Genomic DNA, 25,184 nt, shown 5'->3' on the forward strand with positions numbered 1-25,184 from the left:
AACCAACCCAAATGTCCATTTAATGGTAGGCTGGATTAAGAAAATGTGGCACATACACACCATGGAGTACTATGCAGCCATAAAAAAGGATGAGTTCATGTCCTTTGTAGGGACATGGATGAATCTGGAAACTATCATTCTGAGCAAACTGTCGTAAGGACAGAAAACCAAATACCGCATGTTCTCACTCATAGGTGGGAATTGAGCAATTAGAACACTTGGACACAGGGTGGGGAACGTCACACACCAGGGCCTGTCATGGGGTAGGGGGAGGGGGGAGGGATAGCATTAGGAGATCTACCTAATGTAAATGGTGAGTTAATGGGTGCAGCACACCAACATGGCACATGTATACATATGTAACAAACATGCACGTTGTGCACATGTACCCTAGAACTTAAAGTATAATAAAATAAAAAATGGCAAAAATAAATAAAACCCGTGTAAGTTATATTGAATGTAATGAAACTGAATGACAATGTTCTTCAGAGGTGAAGTTTTGATTATTATATCACATAGTAAGTTATTTTAAAATGTAATAGAAACTAATTAAACTTAGTCTTTACCTTTAAGAAGAGACATTTTCATATTTTTAATCTTCTCACAGTCTGATAGAAATAATTATAGCTTCTTAAACTTGTTTAAAAATGCTTTTCAAAGAGTTGCACATTATTTGCTTCTTGCAAAATCTCAGGAGATTGAGGTGAAGTTAAAGGGGAGGGAAATTAATATTTGTATATCTTTGCTATGTGATCATCATTTCTTTATTCATTAAGTAAATACTTATCTGCAACTTACTATGTTTTAGGTTTTCTTGTAAGATTTTTTTTCCTCTTGGCTTTGTTCCATATGAACAAAGGATTCTGTGGCCCTCAGAGTTTGAGAACTACTACCCTATGTGTACTGTATCAAATACTGTGTCTTGGAACCTGTGGGGAATACAGAGTGGGATCTGTTTGTGTTGTCTTCAAGGAACATTTAGTCTAGGGAAGAAATAACATAGGTTTGGCTGGGCGCGGTGGCTCACGCCTGTAATCCCAGCACTCTGGGAGGCCGAGGCGGGCGGATCACAAGGTCAGGAGATCGAGACCACGGTGAAACCCCGTCTCTACTAAAAATACAAAAAATTAGCCAGGCACATTGGCGGATGCCTGTAGTCCCAGCTACTCGGGAGGCTGAGGCAGGAGAATGGCGTGAACCTGGGAGGTGGAGCTTGCAGTGAGCCGAGATCACGCCACTGTACTCCAGCCTGGGTGGCAGAGCGAGATTCCTTCTCAAAAACAACAACAACAACAACAAAAAAAGAAACACATAGGTTTGTAAATAGGTGCAAAGTAAAAGTGCTAAATGTTACAAATGAGTTGTAGATTGTTTTGGGGGTCTGAAGAGCATGCTTCTGGTTGGGGGAAATCAAGACTTCCTGCAGGAGATGATATTTGAGCAGTGATTTGGTTATTGCTACAGAACTATTCACCCCGAAACCTAGCAGCCAGAAGTAACAAGAATCATTTATCTCTCAACAATTCTTGGTTGATTGAGTGGCTCCTCTGCTTCATGTGCTGTTGGGTAGGGTGGTACTGAGATATCTGGAATGTCCAAAATGGTCTCTCTCACATCCCTGGCAGGTTGGTGCTGCCTGTCAGCTGGAGATCGGCTAAGGATATTGGTCTTGGCCTCATTTCTTCTCCTCATGGCCTCCCCAGTTGGCTGTGTTCTCACAGCATGATGTTTGGGTTCCAGGATGGCAAGAGCGAAATCTGTCAGGCTTTTTATTTTTTTTAATGACAGAGTCTCCCTCTGTTGCCGAGGCTGGAGTGCAGTGGCTCTATGTTGGCTCACTGCAGCCTCTGCCTCCCTGGCTCAAGTGCTTCTTGTACTTCAAATTGCCGAGTAGCTGGGATTACAGGTGTGTAACACTACATCTGGCTAATTTTTGTACTTTTAGTAGAGATGGGGTTTTGCCATGTTGGCCAGGCTGGTCTCAAACTCCTAGCCTCAAGTAATCTGCCCACCTTAGCCTCCCAAAGTGCTGGGATTACAGGTGTGAGCCCGGCTTTCTTAAGGCTTAAGCTGGAAGTGGCCTAGTGTCACTTCTACCACATGCTGTTAGTTGAGGTGTGTCATACCAGCCCAGTTTCAGTGTGAGAAAGGGCTTTACAGAGGCCTGAATACTAGGAAGTGTGGTTCATTGGGGACTGTCTTTGTGTTCATGGGAACTCAAGTTGGGACTAAAGCTCAAACTGATGCTTTAGTGTCTGGTCTGTGTTGGTTACTAAAACAATGTATGTACTTTTTTTAAAAAAATACTAGGAGATTTCTCCTCTTCTCTCCATGGAGGCTATGGCATTTGTTACTGAAGAGAGGAAACTTACCCAAGAAACCACTTATCCAAATACTTATATTTTTGACTTGTTTGGAGGTGTTGATGTAAGTAGCTATTTATTGTTACTACTACTGTTACTACTGCTTAATGGTTTGAGAATTTAACTTTTGAAATGGGAGATAGGAAAGATTCCAGAATTTATAACATTTCAGATTTTAACTTTTAGAAGCTTAGTGACATTTACATGTTGAAGCAGCATAGTTTTTACTTTAGAAGAATTCATTTATTTAAATTGGTGTATACTTTTTTTAAAAAATACAAAGTGAAAAGTATATCTCTTAATTTCCCAGTGTCCCCTCCTCAGAACCAGTTGTGATTACTAGTTTCTTGTGTGTCCTACTTAAGATGTTCTGCTGTTTTGTGTGTTTGTGTGTGTGTGTGTGTGTGTGTGTGTATAAATATTCCCCACCACCTCCACCTTAGTTTATTTTCTCCCCACAGAGTGATATACCATATACACAGCTACACTATTCTGTACCTTCTTTGTTCTTTTTTTTTTTTTTTTTTTTTAATTAAAAAAATTTTAGGCCGGGCGCCGTGGCTTACGCCTGTAATCCCAGAACTTTGGGAGGCCAAGGCAGGTGGATCATGAGGTCAGGAGTTCGAGACCAACCTGTCCAAGATGGTGAAACCCTGTCTCTACTAAAAGTACAAAAATTAGCTTGGCGTGGTGGCGGGCGCTTGTAATCCCAGCTACTCAGGAGGCTGAGGCAGGAGAATTGCTTGAAGCTGGGAGGCGGAGGTTGCCATGAGCCAAGATCATACCACTGCACTCTAGCCTGGGTGATGGGCTCTCAAAAAAAAAGTAAATGGCTAGTGTTCCCTGGTGGGATTGTGCCATAATTTATTTACCCAGGCCCCGGTTGACTGGCATTTATAATTTTTCCCCACCATTTCTCTTACAAGATTGCAGTAAAGATCTTGTACATGTTTTTGTATACATGTGAGTATATACCTTTGGAACAAGAACATACGTTTTTTATTGTTTATAAATCTGAAGCTTACCTACCTAAGAAGTTTTGTCAGTTTATATCCCCAGTAACAAAGTATGAGCGTCTGTTTACCCATACCATCACCAACATACCGTGTTTATGTGTATGTTTTATGGACTTTGTTACCGAAGTATAACCTTCATACAGAAAAGTACACCAATAATTACCACAAAGTACATTCACTTTTGCACTACCACCCAAATTAGGAAATAGAACATTACCAGTACCCAGAAGCCCCCTTCAGCAAACAGTGTATTTTAAGTATTTACTAAGCAGATGTGAGAAAAATGGTATTTTTCCATAGTTTTTTTAACCTGCTTTATTAAAATATAGTTCACATACCATACATTTCATCCATTTGAAGTACACAATTCAGTGGTTCTTAGTATATTTGCAGATATGTGCAACCATCACCACAGTCAACTTTAGAGCATTTTCATCACCCCAAAAAAGAAACTCCATGTATTTTATCTAGCACTCCCATGCCTCTACCACCTCCTCCCCCTCTCCCCACACTAGTATACTTTTTGTCTCTATAGATTTCTCTGTCGTGGGCGATTTGTATAAATTCAGTTATATAATATGTGGTCTTTTGTGACTGGCTCCTTTTCACTTAGCGTAATGATTTCTAGGTTCATCCGTATTGTAGCATGTATCAACATTCATTTTTATGGCCAAGTGATCTTTCATTGTGTGGATATGCCACATTTTTTATTTGTTGAGAGGCATTTGGATTGCCTCCATCTTTTTGCAATTGCGAATAACAGTGCTATAAACATTCTTGTACAGGTTCTTTGTGGACATGTTTTCATTTCTCTCAGGCATATACATACCTAGGAATAGAGTTGCTGGGTCATATGGGGTAACTCTATGTTTAATTGTTTGAGGAACTGCCAGAATGTTTTCCAAGAGGCCCTACCATTTTACATTGCCACCAGCAGTGTATAAGGGTTTCCGTTTTTCTGTATCCTTGCCAACACTTGTTATTATCTGTCATTTTGAAAGTGTTTTAAAATTAAAAAAAAATACTGAGATGGCGTTTTGCTGTGTTGCCCAGACTGGTCTCAAACTCTTGGGCTCCAACAGTCCCCCAGCCTTGGCCTCCCAAAGTGCTGGGATTACAAGCATGAGCCCCTGCTCCAGCCCTGTAATGATTACAGACATTCTAGTGAGTGTGAAGAGACATCTCATTGTGGTCTTGATTGCCAATGATGACCATCTTATTCTTGAGTTTGTCATTTGTAAATCTTCCTTGGAGAAATGTCTGTCTCCTTTTTCAATTTCTTAGTTGAGATATATCTCTTTTGAATATTCTGTTGTAAGAGTTCTTTATGAATTCTCTGCATAGTTTTAAAAATTCATTCTTCTATGACTGAGATTGGATATTTTTTCTTGTGTTTATAAGTAGTTCCTTTTCTGCCAGTTGTCCGTTTTGCACCTTTTTCGATTTGATTATTTGTCCTTTTTCTTACTGATTTGTAGGTGCTTTTGATTTTTTTAAAGGCCTTTGTCATTTGTGTTTTTTCTTATTTTGAGAATTAAATTTTGATGTTATTTTAAAATTAGAAATGTTTAATTTTTAGATTGTCAGATTGACCAATCTTTAATGACTTCAGAGTTTTGGTTCATGCCTTTCCCACTGTTGGATTTAAACCACACCTATTTCCTTCTAATATTTTAGTTTTTATTGTGTATGTTTAAATTTTTGCACCATTTGAAGTTTATTTTGGTGTAATGAGTGAGGGGTTAGGATCTGACTTTTCTCCCATAGATATTTGCGCTTAACCCCATTACCTGAAGTGAACGTGAGGGGGAGGGCATTTCTGGGTATTATGGTTAGTCTTTATCTTGATCTGTGTGGTGATTGTACAGGAATGGTGTTGAGTGTGTAAAACTGTACATGTACAATTTATACTCATGGCCAGGTGCAGTGACTCATGCCTGTAATCCAAGCACTTTGGGAGGCCGAAGCAGGCGGATTGCATGAGTTGAGGAGTTAGAGACCAGCCTGGGCAACATGGCAAAACCCCATCACTACTAAAAATGCAAAAAATTAGCCAACTGTGGTAGCACATGCCTGCAGTCCCAGTTGCTTGAGGGGCTGGGTGGGAGGATTGGTTGAATCCGGGAGGTTGAGGCTACAGTGAGCCGAGATCGCACCATGAACTGCAGCCTGGGTGACAGAGCAAGACCCCATCTCAAAAGAAAAAATTGTACTCTTTATGCGATATCACATTATACTTCAATTATTAAAGTTTCCTTTTGTTTAAAGCTACCATTTTCCACTAACGATTGAGTATGACATCTGCATGCATGTCATCAGCCACAGCCTTTCTTCTTTAACTGCTGCTCCGCATTCCCTCTCCACAGCAGTGTCGGTGGTCCTAGGGCATTTACTTACTTGGCCAGATCAAGAGACCCTTTACTTTTGAATTGTTTCATCAGGAAATCTGCTTAGTAAGAACTGATGTATTTATGGGAGGAAAAATAATAATGTAGGTCTCTAGCCTGGTGTCTATTTGCAGTGAAAATGTGGCTCTCTAGTAAGAGCCTATCCCATCTTCAGACATCTTTGGATCAACTGTTCTTGATTTTGTGGGGATTTTTCTTTCCTGCTTTGAGTTAGGGCAGCTTCTCCAGGAATCCCAGTCATTTCGTAAACATGGGCTCCTGCTTAAGTCATTATGCACCTCACTGACCTTCAGTTTGGGTGCATTTGTTAGTGAACTCTCTTGCTGGTAGTATTTTCCAAACAGCTTGTTATTTCTTCCTCTGCTAATAACTAGCAAGAACCCAAAGTAAGCCTCTCTTGGTCATGCTGCCCAAAGCTCATTGGGATCACTCCTTGTCAGCCTGACCCTATCTGTAACATGACTGTGAAAAGTGTATCTTAGAGTTTACAAAGCAGATGTGAAGTATGTAACTAAGTGGAGTGAAGCAGACCCAGAGCAAGCTCATCCGCATAAATTAAATGAGTATGGGGACTGTGGTGAGCTAGAGAGTGTGTGCCTGCTTTTATGGAGGAAATGACTCTTCCTCTCCCATTGACTGTTTCCCTGAGAGGTTATGGGAAATCTGGATTTGTAGGTAAAAATCTTCCAGCTCTTCAGTACTTGTGGGCCAGGTGTAAACCATTGCTTGCCATTCAGGAACTTTTATTCATTGACATAGTCTATCTTCCATTTGAAGTTAATTTATTTTAAATACATTCTATGCACTTGAGCATCTTACATCTTACTTGGATGAATGTGATCTCTTTTGAGAAGAATTGGTGTAGTATACTTCAGAGCTTTAAACATTACTACTCATTTTGCCCTGTTGTTTCCATCTCTGTGACTCTCCTGAAGACATAAGTCAAAATGAGATAAAGCTTGTATACCAAGACCATTAGGTGTAACGTTATTTGTAATGACTATCTACCAGGAGAAGATAATGGTTATTCTATTTTGTTGAATTTTATGAAGTTGTTAATGTAATGTTAAAGTTATAGTAATATGGGAAAATTCGTGATGAAAAGGCTATAAAATGGTTATATACTGTATAATAATTATTCCACCTTTTCTAGAGGGTGACCTTAGGTCTCTATTATACAAAGCAAAGCAGGCCTACGTTCACGGCAATTTTCATTGTTGCCCCAAGTCATGAGACTTCTTTCTTTTCCCTCCTACAAATGCAATTAACAATAAATACAGATGTGCAGAAAGCTGAGCCCAGTGCTTCTCTAGAATTGACAATTTGTAGTGTAGTAGTTTAGGATTTTTATTTTTAATCTGCTGCTTCAAGCTAAAATAACACATCTCTCTTAATTCAGGATGTTGAATTATAGTGTCACATTCATGCCAGGAGCAATCTCATGGCATGTGGATTACTTTCTAAAGATTTGTTGCTGGCTTGAGATGAGCAGAGGCTTTCTCAGACCCTCAAGCTGAACTATCTAGTATTAAAGATTTGCCTGCTGGCTTTTTAATTTAAAAAATGCTATGGAATCTTCTTTCTTCATTTGGCTTGAGGTGTCTTGGACATGCTGCCTAAGTATTGGCCTATAGCTAGAAGGGGCTAAGGAAGAATTTCTTTTTGTTCTAGGGTAGCTCCTAGCTTGATTTAAACAATAATAAAAAATAAATAAAATATGTATATAGGGAATGTCTTTAAACATATGGGCTTAGTCATATTCTCAGCATATAGATTATTTTTAAATGCTTTAAGTGGAAATTGGACTTTTTTGGAAAACAAAGGTCCTAATTTTTCTCATTTTAAAAGGAAAAGGTGTTTGTGAAGGAAAATGTGATAAACTGTCTTAGGACTTGTCACCAAAATTCAGCCACTGTTAAGATTTGGGAGTATTACTTTCTAACATTTATTTTTTTCTGTTTATGTTAACCTAGAATTTTTTTAACAGAATTTTTTTAAATAACAGCTTTTAAAAATTGTTATGATGATTTTAGAGATAGAGTTGCACTGTGTCACAGGCTGGAGTGCAGTGGTACGATCCCAGCTCACTGCCGCCTTGAACCCCTGGGCTCTAGTGATCCTCCTACCTCAGTCTCTCGAGTAGCTGGGACTACAGGTTCATACCACCACACCTGGCTAATTTTTAAATATTTGTTAGAGATATGGGGGTCTTGCTTTGTTCCTCAGGCAGTCTCCAACCCCTGGTCTCAAATGATCTTCCTGCCTCACCTTCTTGAGTAGCTGGGATTATAGGCACGAGCCACCCTGCCTGCCCAGCAATAACAGCTTTATTGAAATATAATTTACATAAAGTTAACTCTTGTAACCATCCATCAGTATTGTGCAGTGATAACCAGAACATTTTTATCATGCCGAAAAGAAATCTTGTACCAATTAGCAGTCACTCCCCATCTCCCCTTCTCACCAGCTCTGGCAGCCATTAATCTATTTTATGTCTGTATTATGCCTATTGTGAAATATCCATAATGTCCATAATATGCCTGTTGTATCAGTCCGTTCTCATGCTGCAATGAAGAAATGCCTGAGACTGGGTAGTTTATAAAGGAAAGAGGTTTAATTGACTCACAGTTCCATATGGCCCGGGAGGCCTCAGGAAACTCACAATCATGGCAGAAGGCAAAGGAGAAGCAGGCACCTTCTTCACAGGGCAGCAGGACAGAGTGAGTGCAAGCAGGGGAAATGCCACTTATAAAATAATCAGATCTCATGAGACTCCTTCGTTATCACGAGAACAGCATGGGGGAACTGCCTCCATGATCCAGTCACCTCCACCTGGTCCCACCCTTGACACATGAGGATTATTACAATTCAAGGTGAGATTTGGGTGAGGGCACACAGCCAAACCATATCACCTGTTATGGATATTTCATATCAACAGAATCGTCCACTGTGTGGCTTTTTATGTCTAGCTTCTGTAACTGAGCATGAGGTGTTTTATTGTTTTAAATAATAGCTTTATTGAGATATAATTCATGTCATACAAGTCACCCATTTAAAAGATATATTAAAAGATATAATTCAGTTTTTTAGTATAATCGGAGTTATATACCACTATCACCACAATTGATTTTAAAACATTTTCATCACTCCAAAAAAGAGACACCATATTCTTCAGTAGCCACTCCCCATTTCCTCCCAAGGCCTCCCTCCCACATCCTTAGGCAACCACTAATCTACTTTCTGTCTTTATAGATTTAATTATTCTGGACATTTCACATAAATGGAGTCATACAATACGTGGTCTTTTGTGACTGGCTTCTTTTGCTTAACATAATGTTCTCAAGGTTAATCTGTGTCATAACATGTATCAATACTCCATTCCTTTTTATTGTCAAGAAATATTCCACTGTATGGATAGACCACATCTTATTTATCCATTCATCAGTTGATGGACTTTTGGGTTGTTCCCACTTTTGGCTATTATTAATAATCTGCTATGATTAATAATGCTGCCATGAACATTGGCATATAAATTTTTATATGGACGTGTTTTCATTTTCTATTAGATTGTCTTACTAAAAATTTTCCCTTGGTATTACCTAGGAGTGGAGTTGCTGGTAACTCTGTTTAATTTTTAAGGATCTGCCAGACTGCTTTCTGAAGCAGCTGCACCATTTTACATGCCTACCAGCAGTGTATGAAGGTTCTAATTTCTCCACATCTTTTCCAATAGTTACTATTTGTCTTTTTCATTATAGCCATCATGGTAGGTATGAAGAGGTGTCTCATTGTGGTTTTGATTTGCATTTCCCTGATGACTAATGTTGATCATCTGTTTATTGGACTTTTGGAGAAATGTCTGTGCATCTGCTTTCTCCATTTCTTGATTGGGTTGTCTTTTTATTATTGAGTTGTATTAGTTTCTGGATACTAATTCCTTGTAATTTGCAAATATTTTCCCCCATTAAGTAGCTGTCTTTTCACTCTCTTGATGGTGTCCTTTGGAACACAAAGTCTTTAATTTTGATGAAGTTCATTTTATCTTTTGTTGCTTGGGTATTGGTGTGCATCTAAGAAACCATTTCCTAATCCAAGGTCACAAAGATTTACCTATGTATTCTTCTGAGAATTTTATGTTTTTTATCTTACATTTAGGTCTTTGATCCATTTGCATTGATTTTTGTTTATCATGTGAGGCAGGGGTCCAGTTTCATTCTTTTGCATGTGACTATCCAGTTGTCACAGCACCACTTATTGAAAAAACTGCTCTTTCATCATTGAATTGTCTTGGCAACCTTGTCAAAAATCAACTGATCATAGACACGGGTTTATTTTTGTATTTACAGATCAAGATTGTTTTGGCTGTTATGCATCCCTTATATTTGCATGTGAATTTCAGGATCAGCTTGCCAGTTTCTGCAAAGAAGCCAGCTGAGATTTTGATAGTGATTGCATTGAATTCGTAGGTCAGTTTAGGGAGTATTATCATCTTAACAATATTAAATATTCTGATCCATGAACTACAAGATAGCTTTCCATTTTTTTAGATTGTCTTTAATTTCTTTCAAAAATGTTTTGTTGTACAAGTCTTGCACTTGTTAAACTTATTTCTAAGTGTCTTTACTGTTTTTGATGCTCCTTTAAATGGAATTGTTTTCTTAATTCCAGTTTTTTTTGCTTCTTACTACAATTGTAGAAATACAGTTGATTTATGTATATTGATCACATATCGTGAAATCTTGCTGAACTCTTGCTTACTGGCTCTAATAGTTTTTTTAGTGGATTCTTTAGGAATTTTCTATATTCTAAATTGTGACATCTATAAATAGTTAGTTTTACTTATTCCTTTCCAATTTGGGTGCCTTTAATTTCTTTTTTTATTTTTCCCTAATTGCTCTAGAACACTCAGTACAATGTTAAATTGAAGTAGCGAGAGTGGACATCTTTGTCTTTTTCCTCATCTTAATGGGAAAGCATTTAGTCTTCACTGTTAAGCATGATGCTAGCTGTGGGTTTTTTAATAAAAGCCCTTTATCAGGCTAAAGAAGTTTCCTTCTATTCCTTGTTGATTGTTTTATCATGAAAGCGTGTTGGGTTTTTTTTCAAATGCTTTTTCTGCATCTGTGGAGATGACTGTGTGGCTTTTTTGGCTTTTGTCCTTTATTCTATTGATATGGTGTATTATATTGATTTTCATATGTTGAACCAACCTGACATTCCTGGGATAAATTCCACTTTGTCATGGTGTATAATCTTTTCTTGGGGTTTTTTTTTTTTTTTTTTTTTTTTTTTTTTTTGGAGACAGGGTCTCTCTGTCACCCAGGCTGGAATGCAGTGGTGTGATCACAGCTCACTGCAGCCTCTCCTGGGCTCAAGCGATCCTCCCATCTCAGCCTCCTGAGTAGCTGGGACTACAGGTGCATGCTACCATGCTTGGCTAATTTTTTGTTTTAATTTTTGTAGAGACAGAGTCTCACTATGTTGCCCAGGCTGGTTGCATACTCTTGGGCTTAAGTAGTCCTCCTGCCTTGATGTCTCAAAGTGCTGGGATTACAGGCATAAGCCATCATGCGTGGACTATAATCCTTTTTATATGTGTCTGGATTTTGTTTGCTAGGGTTTTCAGGGTTTGTATGTGTATATGCATAAGAGATACTCATCTGTAGTTTTCTTGTGATGTCTTTGTTTGGTTTTGGTATCAGGGTAATACTGGCCTCAAAGAATGAGTTGGGAAATGTTTTCTTCTCTTTTGTTTTTTGGAAGAGTTTGTGAAGAATTGATCATTCTTTAAATGTCTTGTATTGTTCACCAATGGAGCCATCATGTCCAAGGTTTTTCTTTATGGGTAGTTTTTTGTTATTGTTGTTTTTGTTTAAATCACTAAGTCAGTCTCTTTACTTGTTATAGGGCTATTCAGATGTTCTTCTTTTTCTTCTTCTTTCTTCTTCTTCTTCTTTTTTTTTTTTTTTTTTTTTTTTTTTAGAGATGGAGTCTCGCCCTGCCATCCAGGCTGGAGTGCATTGGCATGATCATCGCTCACTGCAGCCTCAACCTTCTGGGCTCAAGTAATCCTCCTGCCTCAGTCTCCTGAGTAGCTGGAACTATAGGCAAACCACCACGTCCAGCTAATTTATTTTATTTGTAGAGACATGGGGTCTTGCTGTGTTGGCCAAGGTGGTCTCAATCTTCCGGCTTCATTCAGTCCTCCCACCTCAACCGCCCAAAGTGTTGGGATTACAGGCATGAACAACCATGCTCAGCCTCTGTTTCTTCTTAAGTCAGTTTTTAGTTTTATGTCTTTCTAGGAATGTATCCATTTCCTCTAGGTCATCTAATTTGTTGGCATACAGTTGTTCATAGTAGTTCCTTATAATAACTTTTGTTGCCATAAGGTTGGTGGTAATGCCGTCTCCTTTATTTCTGAGTATAGTAATCTATATCCTCTCTCCTTTTTTCTTGGTCAGTCTAGCTAATAATTTGCCAGTCTTTTCAAAGAGCCAGCTTTTGGTTTTGTTCATTTTCTGTTCTCTGTTTCATTTGTTTCAACTGTTATTCTCCCTTTTGCTTGCTTTGGGTTTAGTCTGCTCTTTTTCCAGTGTCTTAAGGTAGAAGATTAGGTTATTGATTTGAAACAATTTTCTTTGGCCAGGCGTGGTGGCTCATGCCTGTAATCCCAGCACTTTGGGAGGTCAAGGTGGGCAGATCACCTGAGGTCAGGAGTTCGAGACCAGCCTGGCCAACATGGCAAGACCTCGTTTCTACTAAAAATACACAAAGTAGCCAGGAGTGGTGGCAGGCACCTGTAATCCCTGCTACTCTGGAGGCTGAGGAAGGAGAATCGCTTGAACCCAGGAGGCGGAGGTTGCAGTGAGCCAAGATCGGGCTGTTGCACTCCAGCCTGGGAGACAGAGCAAGACTCTGTCTCAAAAAAAAAAAAAAAATAGGAATTTTCTTTTAATATACACATTTACAGCTATAAATTTGCCTCTGAGCACTCCATTAGCTACATCATAAGTTTTGGTATCTTCATCCTTCTTGGATACTTTATACTTCCCCTTATGGTTTCTTCTTTGGCCCATTATTATTTAGGATGGGTTTTTTAAATTATCCACATAATTCATGAATTCCCCAAATTTCTTTCTGATTTTAATTTCATTCCATTGTGGCCAGACAACATACTGTATATAATTTAAGTGCTTTTAAATTTATTGAGGCTTGTTTAGTGGCTTGAAATATGATCTGTCCTGGAGAAAGTTTCATGTGCACTTGAGTAGAATGTATACTCTGTTCTTGTTGCATAGAGTGTTCTGTAGACGTCTGTTAGAATGTATGTGTTCGTTGTGTTCAAGTCTTCTATTTCCTTGCTCGTCTGCCTAGTTGTCTATTATTGAAAGCAGAGTTATTAACGTGTCCAACTTTTATTTTTAAATTACCTATTTCCTTCATTTCTGCCAGCTTTTGGTTCATGTATTTTTGGGCTCTATTGTTAGGTACGTATATATTTGTAGTTGTTATATCTTTCTAATGGATTGACCCTTTTATCAACTATCCTTTCTCTCCATAGAATGAATTTTTAAGTACATATTTACTTTAAACAGTTTGTGCAAAATTGTATTAAAAGTATGTAAAATAAAAAATACATATAACCCCCAAACCTGTAGAAATCAGTGTTAACAATTTATGGTGTATCTTTTGAGTCCTTTTTAAGTAAACTTACAAATGTTCTTTAAACAGAAGAATCATAGTAATAATGTTCTGCAGCTTTTCAGAAATTAAAGCCACACTAGATCCCAGAGATTACCTAATCTAAAATACTTCTTTTCAAAAATGAGAAAGCTGAGGCCCAGAGAAGGGCAAGTAGGTGGCCAAGGTGGGACTAGAACCTGGGTCTCCTGACTTGCTGCAGTGTTCCTTTTACTGAACCTTACTGCCTCCTGGAACAAAAGGGTCTTGTAATACTGTGACAGATATATGGGCCATGAATGGTTATGGCAAAATCATTTTATAAGTTATACTTTGAATTAATTTTGAAGATTTTATCTAATTTTTTTTATAGCTTCTTGTAGAAATTCTTATGAGGCCTACGATCTCTATCCGGGGACAGAAACTGAAAAGTAAGTATACTTGTTAGCTGCTGGTCCTTGTTTTCCAACCTGCCAGTACGGTGGCAGTTCCCAGCACCTGCCTTCTTCCTTCCCTTCCTAACTCTTAATAGTGAGGACATGTCTTACATTCAGCTACAGGTTGCTCTCTCCTCCCCCAGCTAAGCAGCTGTCTGTATTCATTATGTACTGCGTAGAAATTCAGATCTGGGTTAAAAGAATGCATCTTTGTACTTTTGATAGTCCTGTGATCCAGCTTCTATGTTTCCTTGGGAAATTCTTATTTCTCACATATAACTAGCTGAGAGAGTAAGGAATATCCTGGTAAGATCACTTTTTTATTTTTTTAAAACTATTTTTTGTTAGAAAGATGATATATGCTCTTTGTAAAAAGTTCAGGCATTACCAGGGTGTGAATGGTAAAAAGTCAGTGTTTTGGTATGCACTATTTCTTAAGCTGGGTGGTAGATATATGGGTAATATTATTATTTTTTATAACTTACACGTTACAAATATTCTTTTTAGGTATTCAATTTTTTTTTTTTTTTTTTTTGAGACAGAGTCTTGCTCTGTTGCCCAGGCTGGAGTGCAGTGGTATGATCTTGGCTCACTGCCACCTCCACCTCCTGAGCTCAAGTGATTTTCCTGCCTCACCCTCTCAAGTAGCTGGGATTACAGGCGCCCACCACCATACCCGGCTAATTTTTGTATTTTTTTTTAGTAGAGATGAGGTTTCACCATGTTGGCCAGGCTGGTCTCGAACTCCTGACCTCAAGTGATCTGCCCACCTCAGCCTCCCAAGTGCTGGGATTACAGGCATGAGCCACCGCACCCAGCTTCAGTATTTAATTTAAAATAAAAAAGTGAATGCACTTTGGCGTTAAAAGCCAGAGATGACTTCAGTTAATGTTTGGTGAATGCCCTTCTACTAACTGCATTTTTTTAATTTAAAAGATTTTTTTTTTTTTTACCCCCATAGGACATACTATATAAGGCCTCATTTGTGCATGCAGTAGTGGTTAAGAGGATTTATATTCATTTTTAATGTCTCAGCTGTGTATTCTGTCTAACTTGATCTTTCATGTTCTCTGTGTACCCTCATAGCAAGTAGCATATTGTAATTATTTGTTGGTGCACTTGTTTAGTCTCTTCCTCCCACTAGATTTATAGGTTCCATGAAAGCTGAGACTTTTTTTCCGTCACCACTGGATCTGCTCTAGAGTAGATGCTGAACAATACCTGATGAATGAGTGAATCCCAATTCCTTTTAAAAATGGAGGATCTAGAAATAGATATATCGTGAGACATACAGAGCAGTGTTTCACCGTGCTCTGAAGTCGTTAAATAAATCAATCACAGAGCATCTGTGAAAGGCGGTGATAAGGGATGCAGAGCATCTGCATTGTCTCAGGATTATGAGACAACCCATCTAGTCAAGCTAGCTTGGCAGGTCTGCCCATTGGGATCTGAGAAGGAGACCTAGCATTTTAGCATTCCTAGCAGCTTAGGAGTGAATGGAAACAGTTTTAAAAAATAGAAGCAGTGCCAAATAAAATACTTTGTCCATGGTTCATACTCAGTTTCATCATCTTTTGGTTTTGGGCTCATGAAAATTAAGTTTCCTTTTTATGCTACTTTCCTGTTCCTGCTCACAGGGAAGTAGTAGATTCTTTATAAGAATTAGTAATAGATCAGACATTAAGAGCCATTTGCCCAACACAGATAACAACAACAAAAAAAGAAATCCTCAGTTAATGAGTCTGATAAAAATGATATCTTTGTTTGCTGCTAGTAGAACTTTCAATGGAAATTTATAACAAGAGCAATTGAGATGCTTATACTTTTAACTTTTAGCCAGGCGTGGTACATGCGCATGCAGTCCTAGCCACTCGGGAGGGTGAGGAGGGAAAATTGCTTGAGCCAAGGAGTTCGAGACCACAGTGAGCAGTGATCATGCCCCTGAGTGACAGAGTAAGACCTCATTTAAAAAACTAAAACAAACGAACAAAAAAAAGATGCTTATACTTTAGATTCTAGTAGTTCTGCTTTTGAAAATGTATCTCGAGGAACCAGTTTAATACAGGCATTGAAAGGATACACATATATATTAAGTTGCTTATTTGTGGTCTATTTAGCCAAAAAAAAAACAAAACAAAAAAAACAAATGGTAGATATAGCCTAAGCAAGACATTAAGATTAAGGGAAAACGGCTTTATTAAATGATGGCACAACAACAGGTTGAAATTATGAAGACTGTGGAGCATAATAAGAATATAGCTGCTGTATCAAACCAAAAGCAATATGCAAATGGACTTGTAGGTTCTGATGGGCACTATGAAAACCTTTGGTAGACAGGGACTGGAAGAAGTGTATTAAAAGAAAAATAATCATCTTGAAGGGGATTATAACAGTTCTTATGCTGAAAAAAAAAATGTGGTAACCGTTGTACTATCTTTTCAATGAGAAAAATAACCAGTCATTACCCTTTCACTTTCAGTAAGTGATGAAATGTCCAAGGACTGCTTGAGTATCCTGTATAATACCTGTGTCTGTGTAAGTACCCCTGCCACTGGGGCTCTGTTTATCTCCCCTACCAGGTCTGCAATGTTTAAGATGGGAATATTCGAGTAGAGTGGCAGACATGAGAGCTGTTTTCAGACAGTAGGGGAATCGGGCTTATTTTATGTGTGCCTGAAAATCAGGACTAACTGGTAGAAATTATGGGGAGGCAGAATTTTGTAGCAGTAGTTAAGAGTTAGTTTGTAGTAGTAGTTAAGAGCCAGGACTGCTGCAGCAGGTAGTAAACTCCTTTGGCCTTAGAGCTGTCCAAGTAGAAACTGGACACTTGTCAAAAGGTGACAAGTGTTGGCAGACTGTGACCTTTAAGACTCATTTTAACTCCATTATGCCTGTTTCTTCATTTTCCTTTTAGAAAACAAAATGAGAACCAGAAGCCCCGCCCATATATTGAGCAGGACTCTCTACTAGGTTGACCACTGAGTTAGGAAGAACGGTGAATAAAGAAAGCAATTTGGTAGAAACAAAAGAGGATGGCACTTAGTGTTAGGACCTGATTTTGTGTTCTGGCCCTTGGCGTAGTACACCTCCCAAGCCGTAGTTTCTCACCAATAGAATGCAGTTAGCAGTTGTATTGACATCATAGATTTATTGTGAGAACTGAGATAGTAGATGTGAAAACACTTTGTAAAACAATATATAAATGTTAGTTTTTAAAAGATACAGTACCTGTCTTTTAGAAACTTATGATAAACTAAGTAAACCGTGAATCATAATACATGGCAGAATGAGATGAGTGTTATTATAGATGTGAACCCTGTATGCTGTGGAAATTAAAAAAAAAAAAACATTTAGCTCCATTTCATTTCTTGCCTCATTCGAAGTAAGATTTCTGGCATCTTGTGGGTGTATGCAAAATCTACCAGGATCACGAACTTAGAAGCAGGTAAGAAAGAAGAAGATAAAACAAAGGTGGGGACATAACGTATAGCCAGGAATTGGGCTGATATAAAACTGAAGACCATAAAATCATCTGTATTATGGATGGGCACAAATTTGGCTTCAAGCTTCTTAGCAGCCAACACAAATAGCGGAATATGTTTGAACACTTATATAATTCAGCATCTATAATAGTGCTGTGCAATTGAAATATAATGCAAGCCACTTGGGTTATTTTAAATTTCCTTGTAGCCACATTTTTTTTAAAGAAAAAAATAGGAAGAAATAGTGAAGTTAATTTTAGTGATAAATTCTATTTAACAGAGTATATCAAGATTATTGTCATTCTAACATGTAATCAGTATAATTAATTATTAATGAGATATTTACTTGTTTTTGGTATTGAGCTCTCAAAATCCAGTGTGTGTGTGTATGTGTGTGTTTTCTTTCCTCTTGTTTGGCCTGGCCACCTTTCAAGTGCTCAGTAGCCATGTATAGCTAATGACAGAGATAGGCACAGGGAGATCTATAAGATAAAAAATTGTTCAGGAAATGCACAGTTCTTGCAACTAAGGCCAATAAGAAATTGTCCTTATAGAAGAAGACAGTGTATAATATAATGACTCCATTATTGGCAAATCCATATAGTCACTAGTTTTGAGGCTGTTTTAAAATCGTGATACCTAATGTTAATCAGTGACATTCCAATAAAACAGTTAAGTTAAAAAAATGAAATGTATGAAGAGAAGTTGATTAATGGGTACAAATATATGGGATGATAAATAAGACCTAGTGTTAGATAAATCAGTAAGGGTGACTTAGTTTATAATAATCTGTTCTGTTTTACATTTCAAAATAGCTAGAAGAGAGTGAATGGTTCTTAGCATAAAGAAAAGACAAGTAAGCTGATGGCTATCCCAAGTACATTGATTTGATTTTTATAAATTATATGAATGTATTAAATTATATGCTCCCTGAAATTATGTACCTTTATTATACGTCAACTAAAAGTATTTTTAAATAAAATTTTTTAAAAAATTTTAAGGAACATAGGATGATATGGTCCAATTATGTGCTATCTGGCTGAATTCCACGTTATGTAGAGAACCTGGGGCTCTTAGGGTTGCAAACACCAATGCCTCCAGGGATCAGGCAGAAAACAGGATATGTTTGGAATTGCTGGTGTTGGAGTGGGGACTTGTGTAAACTGTGACTAAACTGGAGCAAGTATGTCCTGTCTAAAGAAGTTTGAATTCAAAAGTTTAAAAAGTACTGTTGGCTGCGCACGGTGGCTATCACCTGTAATCCCAGCAATTTGGGAAGCTGAGGCAGGTGGATCACTTGAGGTCAGGAGTTCCAGACCAGCCTGGCCAACGTGGTGAAACCCCGTCTGTACTAAAAACACAAAAATTAGCCGGACGTGGTGGTGCGTGCCTATAGTCCCAGCTACTCGGGAGGCTGAGGCAGGAGAATCACTTGAACCCAGGAGGCAGAGGTTGCAGTGAGCTGAGATTGCACCACTGCACTCCAGCGTGGGTGACAGAGTGAGACTGTCTCAAAAAATAAAAGATAAAAAAATAAACAGTACTGCTTACCAGAAAAAGCTTGGCCTACTGGATGCTAGTTTGTAGCTCCTCATTTAGATACTTGACAGATACTAGGTCAAGAGCTTATGATTAGGCTGGGCGCAGTGGCTCATACCTATAATCTCAACACTTTGATAGGCCGAGGCAGGAGAATTGTGTGTGTCCAGGAGTTCAAGACCAGCCTGGGCAACATAGCGAGAACCTGTCTCTACAAAAAATAAAAAACTGGCCGGACGTGGTGTTATATACCTATAGTTCCAGCTCCTCAGGAGGCTGAGGTGGGAGGGTTGGTTGAGCCTGAGAGGTCAAGGATGCAGTAAGCCATGATTGTGCCAGTGCACTCACTCAGCCTGGGCTATAGAGTGAGACCCTGTCTCCAAAAAAAAAAAAAAAAAAAAACCTATGATGAATATTATATGGAAAAAACTCTCCCCCGAAAAATGTAGTTGCATACAACATTTTATATATTGTTTTAGTGCTTTTTGGCCTCAGTTAAGAACTTGTGATGTAGAGGAAAGGAAGGATTGTGATGGCCTTTTGGGTGGCCAGTCTTGACTTGGGAAGGTTTTCCAAGAGGAGTCATTTTAGCCAGTCTGTAAAAGGAGTAGCGCTTTGATAAACTGAAGAGAGGAAAAAGGTGGGTAGTCAAGGGTAGCTAGTTAGAGCAGCAGGATTGTGTATTTGACAGCCTGGAGATAGATTTTTAAGCTTTGAGAAAGTGGTAAATTTATTTCTCTTTTTGTTCTGTTTCTTTGGAACTTCCAGAACTTTTGCTTGTCTGAGTAAAACTAGAGTCAGTCCTGTTTCACATATCGTAGCCGGTGTAGGTACTGTATGTAGTTCGGGAATACAACCTTTTTTTTTTTTTTTTTTTTTTTTTTTTAAATGTGTCAGTGCTGCAACCAATGAACCGAAATGTATTAATACAGACAGAGATTGCTTTCTTTAGTGTCCTATTTAATGTGGTCGTCAAAGATTTATATACTTGGCACATCTTTATTGATGCCTTCACTTTGAAAATTAAATTTGCCAGGTGTGGTGGTGCACGCCTGTAGTCCCAGTGATTCAGGAGGCTGAGGTCAGGGGATCTGGCATTTCGGGACACTGAGGTGGGGGGATCTCTTGAGCCCAGGTGATTGAGGCTGTAGTGAGCTATATTCGTACTTGTGAATAGTCATGGCCTCAGCGTGGGCAACAGAGTGAGACCCTGTCTCTAAAATTAAAATAAAATTAAATTTGTTGCAACATATCTCATTTCACTGATTCTGAAATGCTTCCTAGCTTGGGATTCCCATTTACCAAACTGTGTGTGTCTGCACCCTTGATTATACTTTTTATGGAGAAGTCAAGTTTATCACAGTAAACCTTGGAATTTTTTCAGCTTAGAGGCTGAAAAAAAAATATTAAAGCTACTAAGCTCTAGTTGCCTTAAGGCAGTAGGGATGGGGTGTGTGTGTGTGTGTGTGTGTGTGTGTGTGTGTGTGTGTGTAAGCTATAGCAGTACTGCAGTTTCTTTTTAGAGATAGGGTTTCACTCTGTCCCCATGCTGGAATGCAGTGGTGAGATTGTAGCTCACTGCGGCCTCACACTCCTGGCCTCAGGCGGTCCTGTCACCTCAGCCTCCGGGGTAGCTGGGATTACAGGTGTGAGCCACTGCATTTGACAATACTGCAGTTGTAAATCCGAACTCTTGAACCTAAGTTTTAAGGTCTTTTACCAGCTAGTTTCCTGACTTCCTTCATACCCTTTGGGGGTTTTGTTTTTTGTTGTTGGTTTTTTTTGTTTTGTTTTGTTTTGTTTTGTTTTGAGTCAGGGTCTCCCTCTGTTGCCCAGGCTAGAGTGTATTTGCCCAGTCTAGGCTCACTGCAACTTCCACCTCCTGGGCTCAAGTGATCCTTTTACCTCAGCCTCCCAAGTAGCGAGGACTACAGGCGTGCACCACCACACCCAGCTAATATTTATATTTTTAGTAGAGACAGGGTTTTGCCACGTTGGCCAGGCTGGTCTTGAACTCCTGGCCTCAAGTGATCTGTCAACCTTGGCCTCCCAAAGTGCTGGGATTACAGGTGTGAGCCACCACGCCTGGCCTCAAAGACTTTTAAGATAATCATTTTACTGATGAAAAAATGGAGTTCCAAAGGTGAGAAATGATTTGCTCAGGATCACACAGCTGGAATTAGAACTTGGGTCTGACTCTTAAGTCCATGCTTCAGCACTGTTTGATTTCAGATTTAAGAATGGCCTTCAGAACTCTTAGATAAGTTCTTTTAGGAAATACCATCTCATTGTGTTATGTTCTCACAAGTGAGCTCCCACTTGTGTAGCCTGCATGTCAGGAGACTTTTTTCTTCTGTGGCTGGGGAATTAACGAGTGTTTCCCATGGTTTAGTCATGCCATTCCTGTTTTGTTGACTCGTGCCAGTTTTCAGAGGTGAAATTGCTTTTCAGTGTCTGTAAAGGATGCCTTGCTCTTCATAATTTATTTTGTACTTACAACCTATTCTGCCTTTTCTTCTTGTGACAGACAGAGGGAGTTACAAAGCGTTTGGCAGAAAAGAATGACTTTGTGATCTTCCTGTTTACACTGATGACAAGTAAGAAGACATTCTTACAAACAGCAACCCTCATTGAAGATATTTTGGGTGTTAAAAAGGTGAGCTGTGTCCTCCAGCTGACCAGATGGGGAAGGGTGTCTCAGACCATTGGATTCTCAAACCTGAATAATATACAAAGCTTTTTTTAAAAGAAAGTGTTAAATTATGTCTTGTGTTACTCAGATGTATTCAAGTATAAAACTTGATTACCCCTTATACTAGTGGTTCTTACATGACTGTAAAACCTAAACAAACATACATTGAAATCAAACTAATTGTAAAACTCAGAACTGCAGATTGACTCTGTGAATGCAGTGTGATGCCTCATGTTACTTTGCTGAAATCAAATTGCCCCTCACTCATTACCATGGGGCAAGTTCTTTGTAGCATGTATGTGCTATTGTATGCTATGCAGTGACTCCATTCTCTTACCACTTTTCTCTACCGCTATCTGAACTGGTGTGAAGCCTTCATTCATTAGGATATGTTCTCCTTGGTAGTAATGTTTGGCTTTCACTTATGAAATCCGCCTCTATTTTTTCTCATTAGTCTTCAACAGTTAAAGTTGGTTAATTGGCACCAGCGCAGTAGGAGACAAATGGGAGCTCTGAAATCCTGCCACTTGGTCATAAGGTTAATATTCAGATGACCCATAACTTAAAAAAAAAAAACTATGATCGAAATGAAAACTCAATTAAAAATTTCAAGAATTCACAGATACCCAAAAATACGTTCATAGACCTCTGTTAGAGACTCACTGTGTTACATTTTTGGTGTAATGCTTGTTAGGACCTGGAGCTCACCTCCCCAGTCTTAATCTGTCCTGAGCCTGTATGTTGGTTGCTGGTTGGCAGATTTCTTTTGCTTCCTGTTGAGCAGCCTCCTAGAGGTTGCTGTTGCAGGGAGGTGGATGTTCACATGTACTGTGGTGACCCCAGCTTTCATTTCTTCTTGCTGTGCTTTCCCCAGGCCTTGCTTCTCATTGCCCAGCACAAGTGGCCTATTGTCTGTAGGAACACATTGGAGATGTGTGCAGGCCCCAGACAGACCCTTTGTGCCCTTTGATAAAAAGGCTTTGTTGTTACTCCAGTAATTGTGTGTTCCAGCCAGTGTGTGAAAGAGGGCCTCCAGAGTGGAAACTCCAGACTCCTTAGCAGTCCTCAGCATAGGAGTCTAGAAGTGCTCCTTCACAACTTTTCCCACTTGCCTCTCACTCCCTCTCATTCCTTTTTGTGTACCCCAAAATGGCGAGGTGTTCCACCAAACATTATGGGTATCTTGGTGCAGTTTGAAAGGAGGATAGACACCATAAAGAAAGTGGAAACACCATAAACAGGGAAAAGACATTTGAATTCAGGTAACCAACAAAGGATTTGTATTCAGAATTTATCAAGAATTCTTACAGGCCAGGTGTGGTGGCTCATGCCTGTAATTCCAACACTTTGGGAGGCTGAGGCAGGTGGATCACTTGAGGTCAGGAGTTTGAGAACAGCCTGGCCATCATGGCGAAACCCAGTCTCAGTCTCTACTGAAAAATACAAAAATTAGCCGGGCATGGTGGCACACACCTGTAGTCCCAGCTACTTGGGAGCCGAAGGCACGAGAATTGCTTGAACCCGGGAGGCAGAGGTTGCAGTGAGCCAAGATTATGTCACTGCACTCCAGCCTGGGCAACAGAGCAAGACTCCCTCTCAAAAAAAAAAAAAAAAAAAAAAAAAAGAATTCTTACAAATCAGCATGAAAAAGACAAATAGCCCATTAGACAGATGGGCAATGTTATGAACAAGCATTTCATAGACAAGAAAGAAATGGTCCATAAATAGAGAAGATGCTTAACTTCATTGGCAGTCAAGGAAATGCAAATCAATACCATAGTGAGGGGTAGAGTGGGCAAATGTTGCTGAGTATGTGTATCAGTGGAAACACTTGTATACTACTGATAAATGTTTATCAGCAGAATATCCTCTTTTTTTTTTTTTGTATTTGAACAGGCACATACCTTGTGCCCCAGCACCTAGGGAAGCTTTACCCTGAGGGCTGAGGCATCAGTATTTTGCCATGGGTCACCTATAACCTGTGCCTGGATACACTTGTGGGGAAGCTCAGTCCTACAACAGTGATTCTTAGGATTGAAACCCAGAAGGTTGTGAAATCAGTCCATCGGGTCTACCAGCCAAATAGAAAAGATCAAACTGTATTGTGTAAGGGTATTATTTGAATAAGTTTTTGTTTGACATTTATATATACATTCCCATATGTATGTTTACTGATGGTCGTTCTTGGTGATGGCTAAAAAGTTTAGAAGCCACTGCCCCAGCAAAAACTTCTCCACCTGTGCATCAAGAAACACATAAGAACATTTGTGGCTTCGTTGTTTGAGAACAAAAAACTGAAACCAAGTCTCTGATCCATGAATAGGAGAAGGGATGAATGTACTTTCTTCACACAGTGGAATATTATATAGTAGAAGTGAATGAACTGTTGCCATAGGCAACAACATAGCTGAGTAATTGAAATAATCGAGTGGTAGAAGCCAGTTGCAGAACACTGTAGGTAGTATATCATTTTCATAAAGCTCAAAAAAGCAAATTATTTATTGATAAAACTAGTTTTTGAATGGCAAGGCAATAATAATTAATGATAGTGGTTCCCAGAGGCAGAGAGATGCAATAGGAAAGGCACACACAGCTAGTCATTTTGTTATGCTGCATAATATGTATTGTATGTATCAAAAATTAAAACATAAGAATTAAATTCTTGGCTGGCCACGGTGGCTCATGCCTGTACAATCCCAGCACTTTGGGAGGCCGAGGTGGGCAGATCACTTGAGGTCAGGACACCAGCCTGGCCAATATGGTGAAACCCTATCTCTACTAAAAATATAAAAATTAGCCAGGCATGGTGGTGCGTACCTGTAGTCCCAGCTACTTGGGAGGCTGGGACAGAAAAATTGCTTGAACCCAGGAGGCAGAGGTTGCAGTGAGCAGAGATTGTGCCATTGCACTCCAGCCTGGGCATCACAGTGAGACTCTGCCTTAAAAAAAAAATCTTAAAATTTAAAACAAAACCAAAAACCATAAGAAGTGGGCTGGGGGTGGTGGGACCTGTTTTGGGACCCATATACTGAGTTAGACAGGGCTAGAGGAACTGGTGAGCTGAAATTTACAGTTGCCAATAGTAGTAGTAGCTAACATTTGTTTTGTACTACGGAAAAGGAAAGGTGGAAGCAGTTGTTCCCCAATGCCCCCTGCACAGCAAATTCCTGTCCTCCATTACTAGAAATAGAGGGGAGAGTGGGATTCATGAGAGCTTCTGGGAATCATGCACTTGTTTCAGGCACATTCACTGATACCCTTGCTACCAGGTCCTGTGCATTGAGTCTCAGGAGAAAGGGTAGGATATATGCCTTCATCAAAGTATGGTCAGATTATTTGGGAAATAGGTGCAGGAACAGATTATTAAAAGTTCATGTGATCTGTGCAATGAAAGAGAAACACCCAATCCAGTGGAAGTAAATTAATGGGATGAAGGATAGCAGGTGTTATCTGAGTAGCACAGGGATGGTTCAAAATGAGAAAAGTTCATGTAGTACATGACATTTACAGATTTTAAGGAGTAATGAGTGAGAATAGAACCAAATAGCACAAGGCATTCCATAA

General features: G+C 39.1%; 1 protein-coding gene across 3 annotated transcripts in view; it reads left to right on the forward strand.

Moving 5' to 3' along the window:
• Positions 1-25,184, forward strand: part of TRPC4AP (transient receptor potential cation channel subfamily C member 4 associated protein) — a 93,803-nt gene that overhangs the window by 26,208 nt on the left and 42,411 nt on the right. For all 3 annotated transcript variants that reach the window (XM_030825876.1, XM_030825874.1, XM_030825875.1), the window contains exons 3-6: positions 2,311-2,427; positions 13,844-13,901; positions 16,387-16,442; positions 21,456-21,584. In XM_030825876.1, the coding sequence (XP_030681736.1) occupies positions 2,311-2,427; positions 13,844-13,901; positions 16,387-16,442; positions 21,456-21,584 (360 nt within the window). The remainder of the gene's footprint in view (positions 1-2,310; positions 2,428-13,843; positions 13,902-16,386; positions 16,443-21,455; positions 21,585-25,184) is intronic.

This window comes from Nomascus leucogenys, chromosome 13 (genome assembly GCF_006542625.1).
Source record: "Nomascus leucogenys isolate Asia chromosome 13, Asia_NLE_v1, whole genome shotgun sequence".
NCBI classification, from domain to species: domain Eukaryota; kingdom Metazoa; phylum Chordata; class Mammalia; order Primates; family Hylobatidae; genus Nomascus; species Nomascus leucogenys.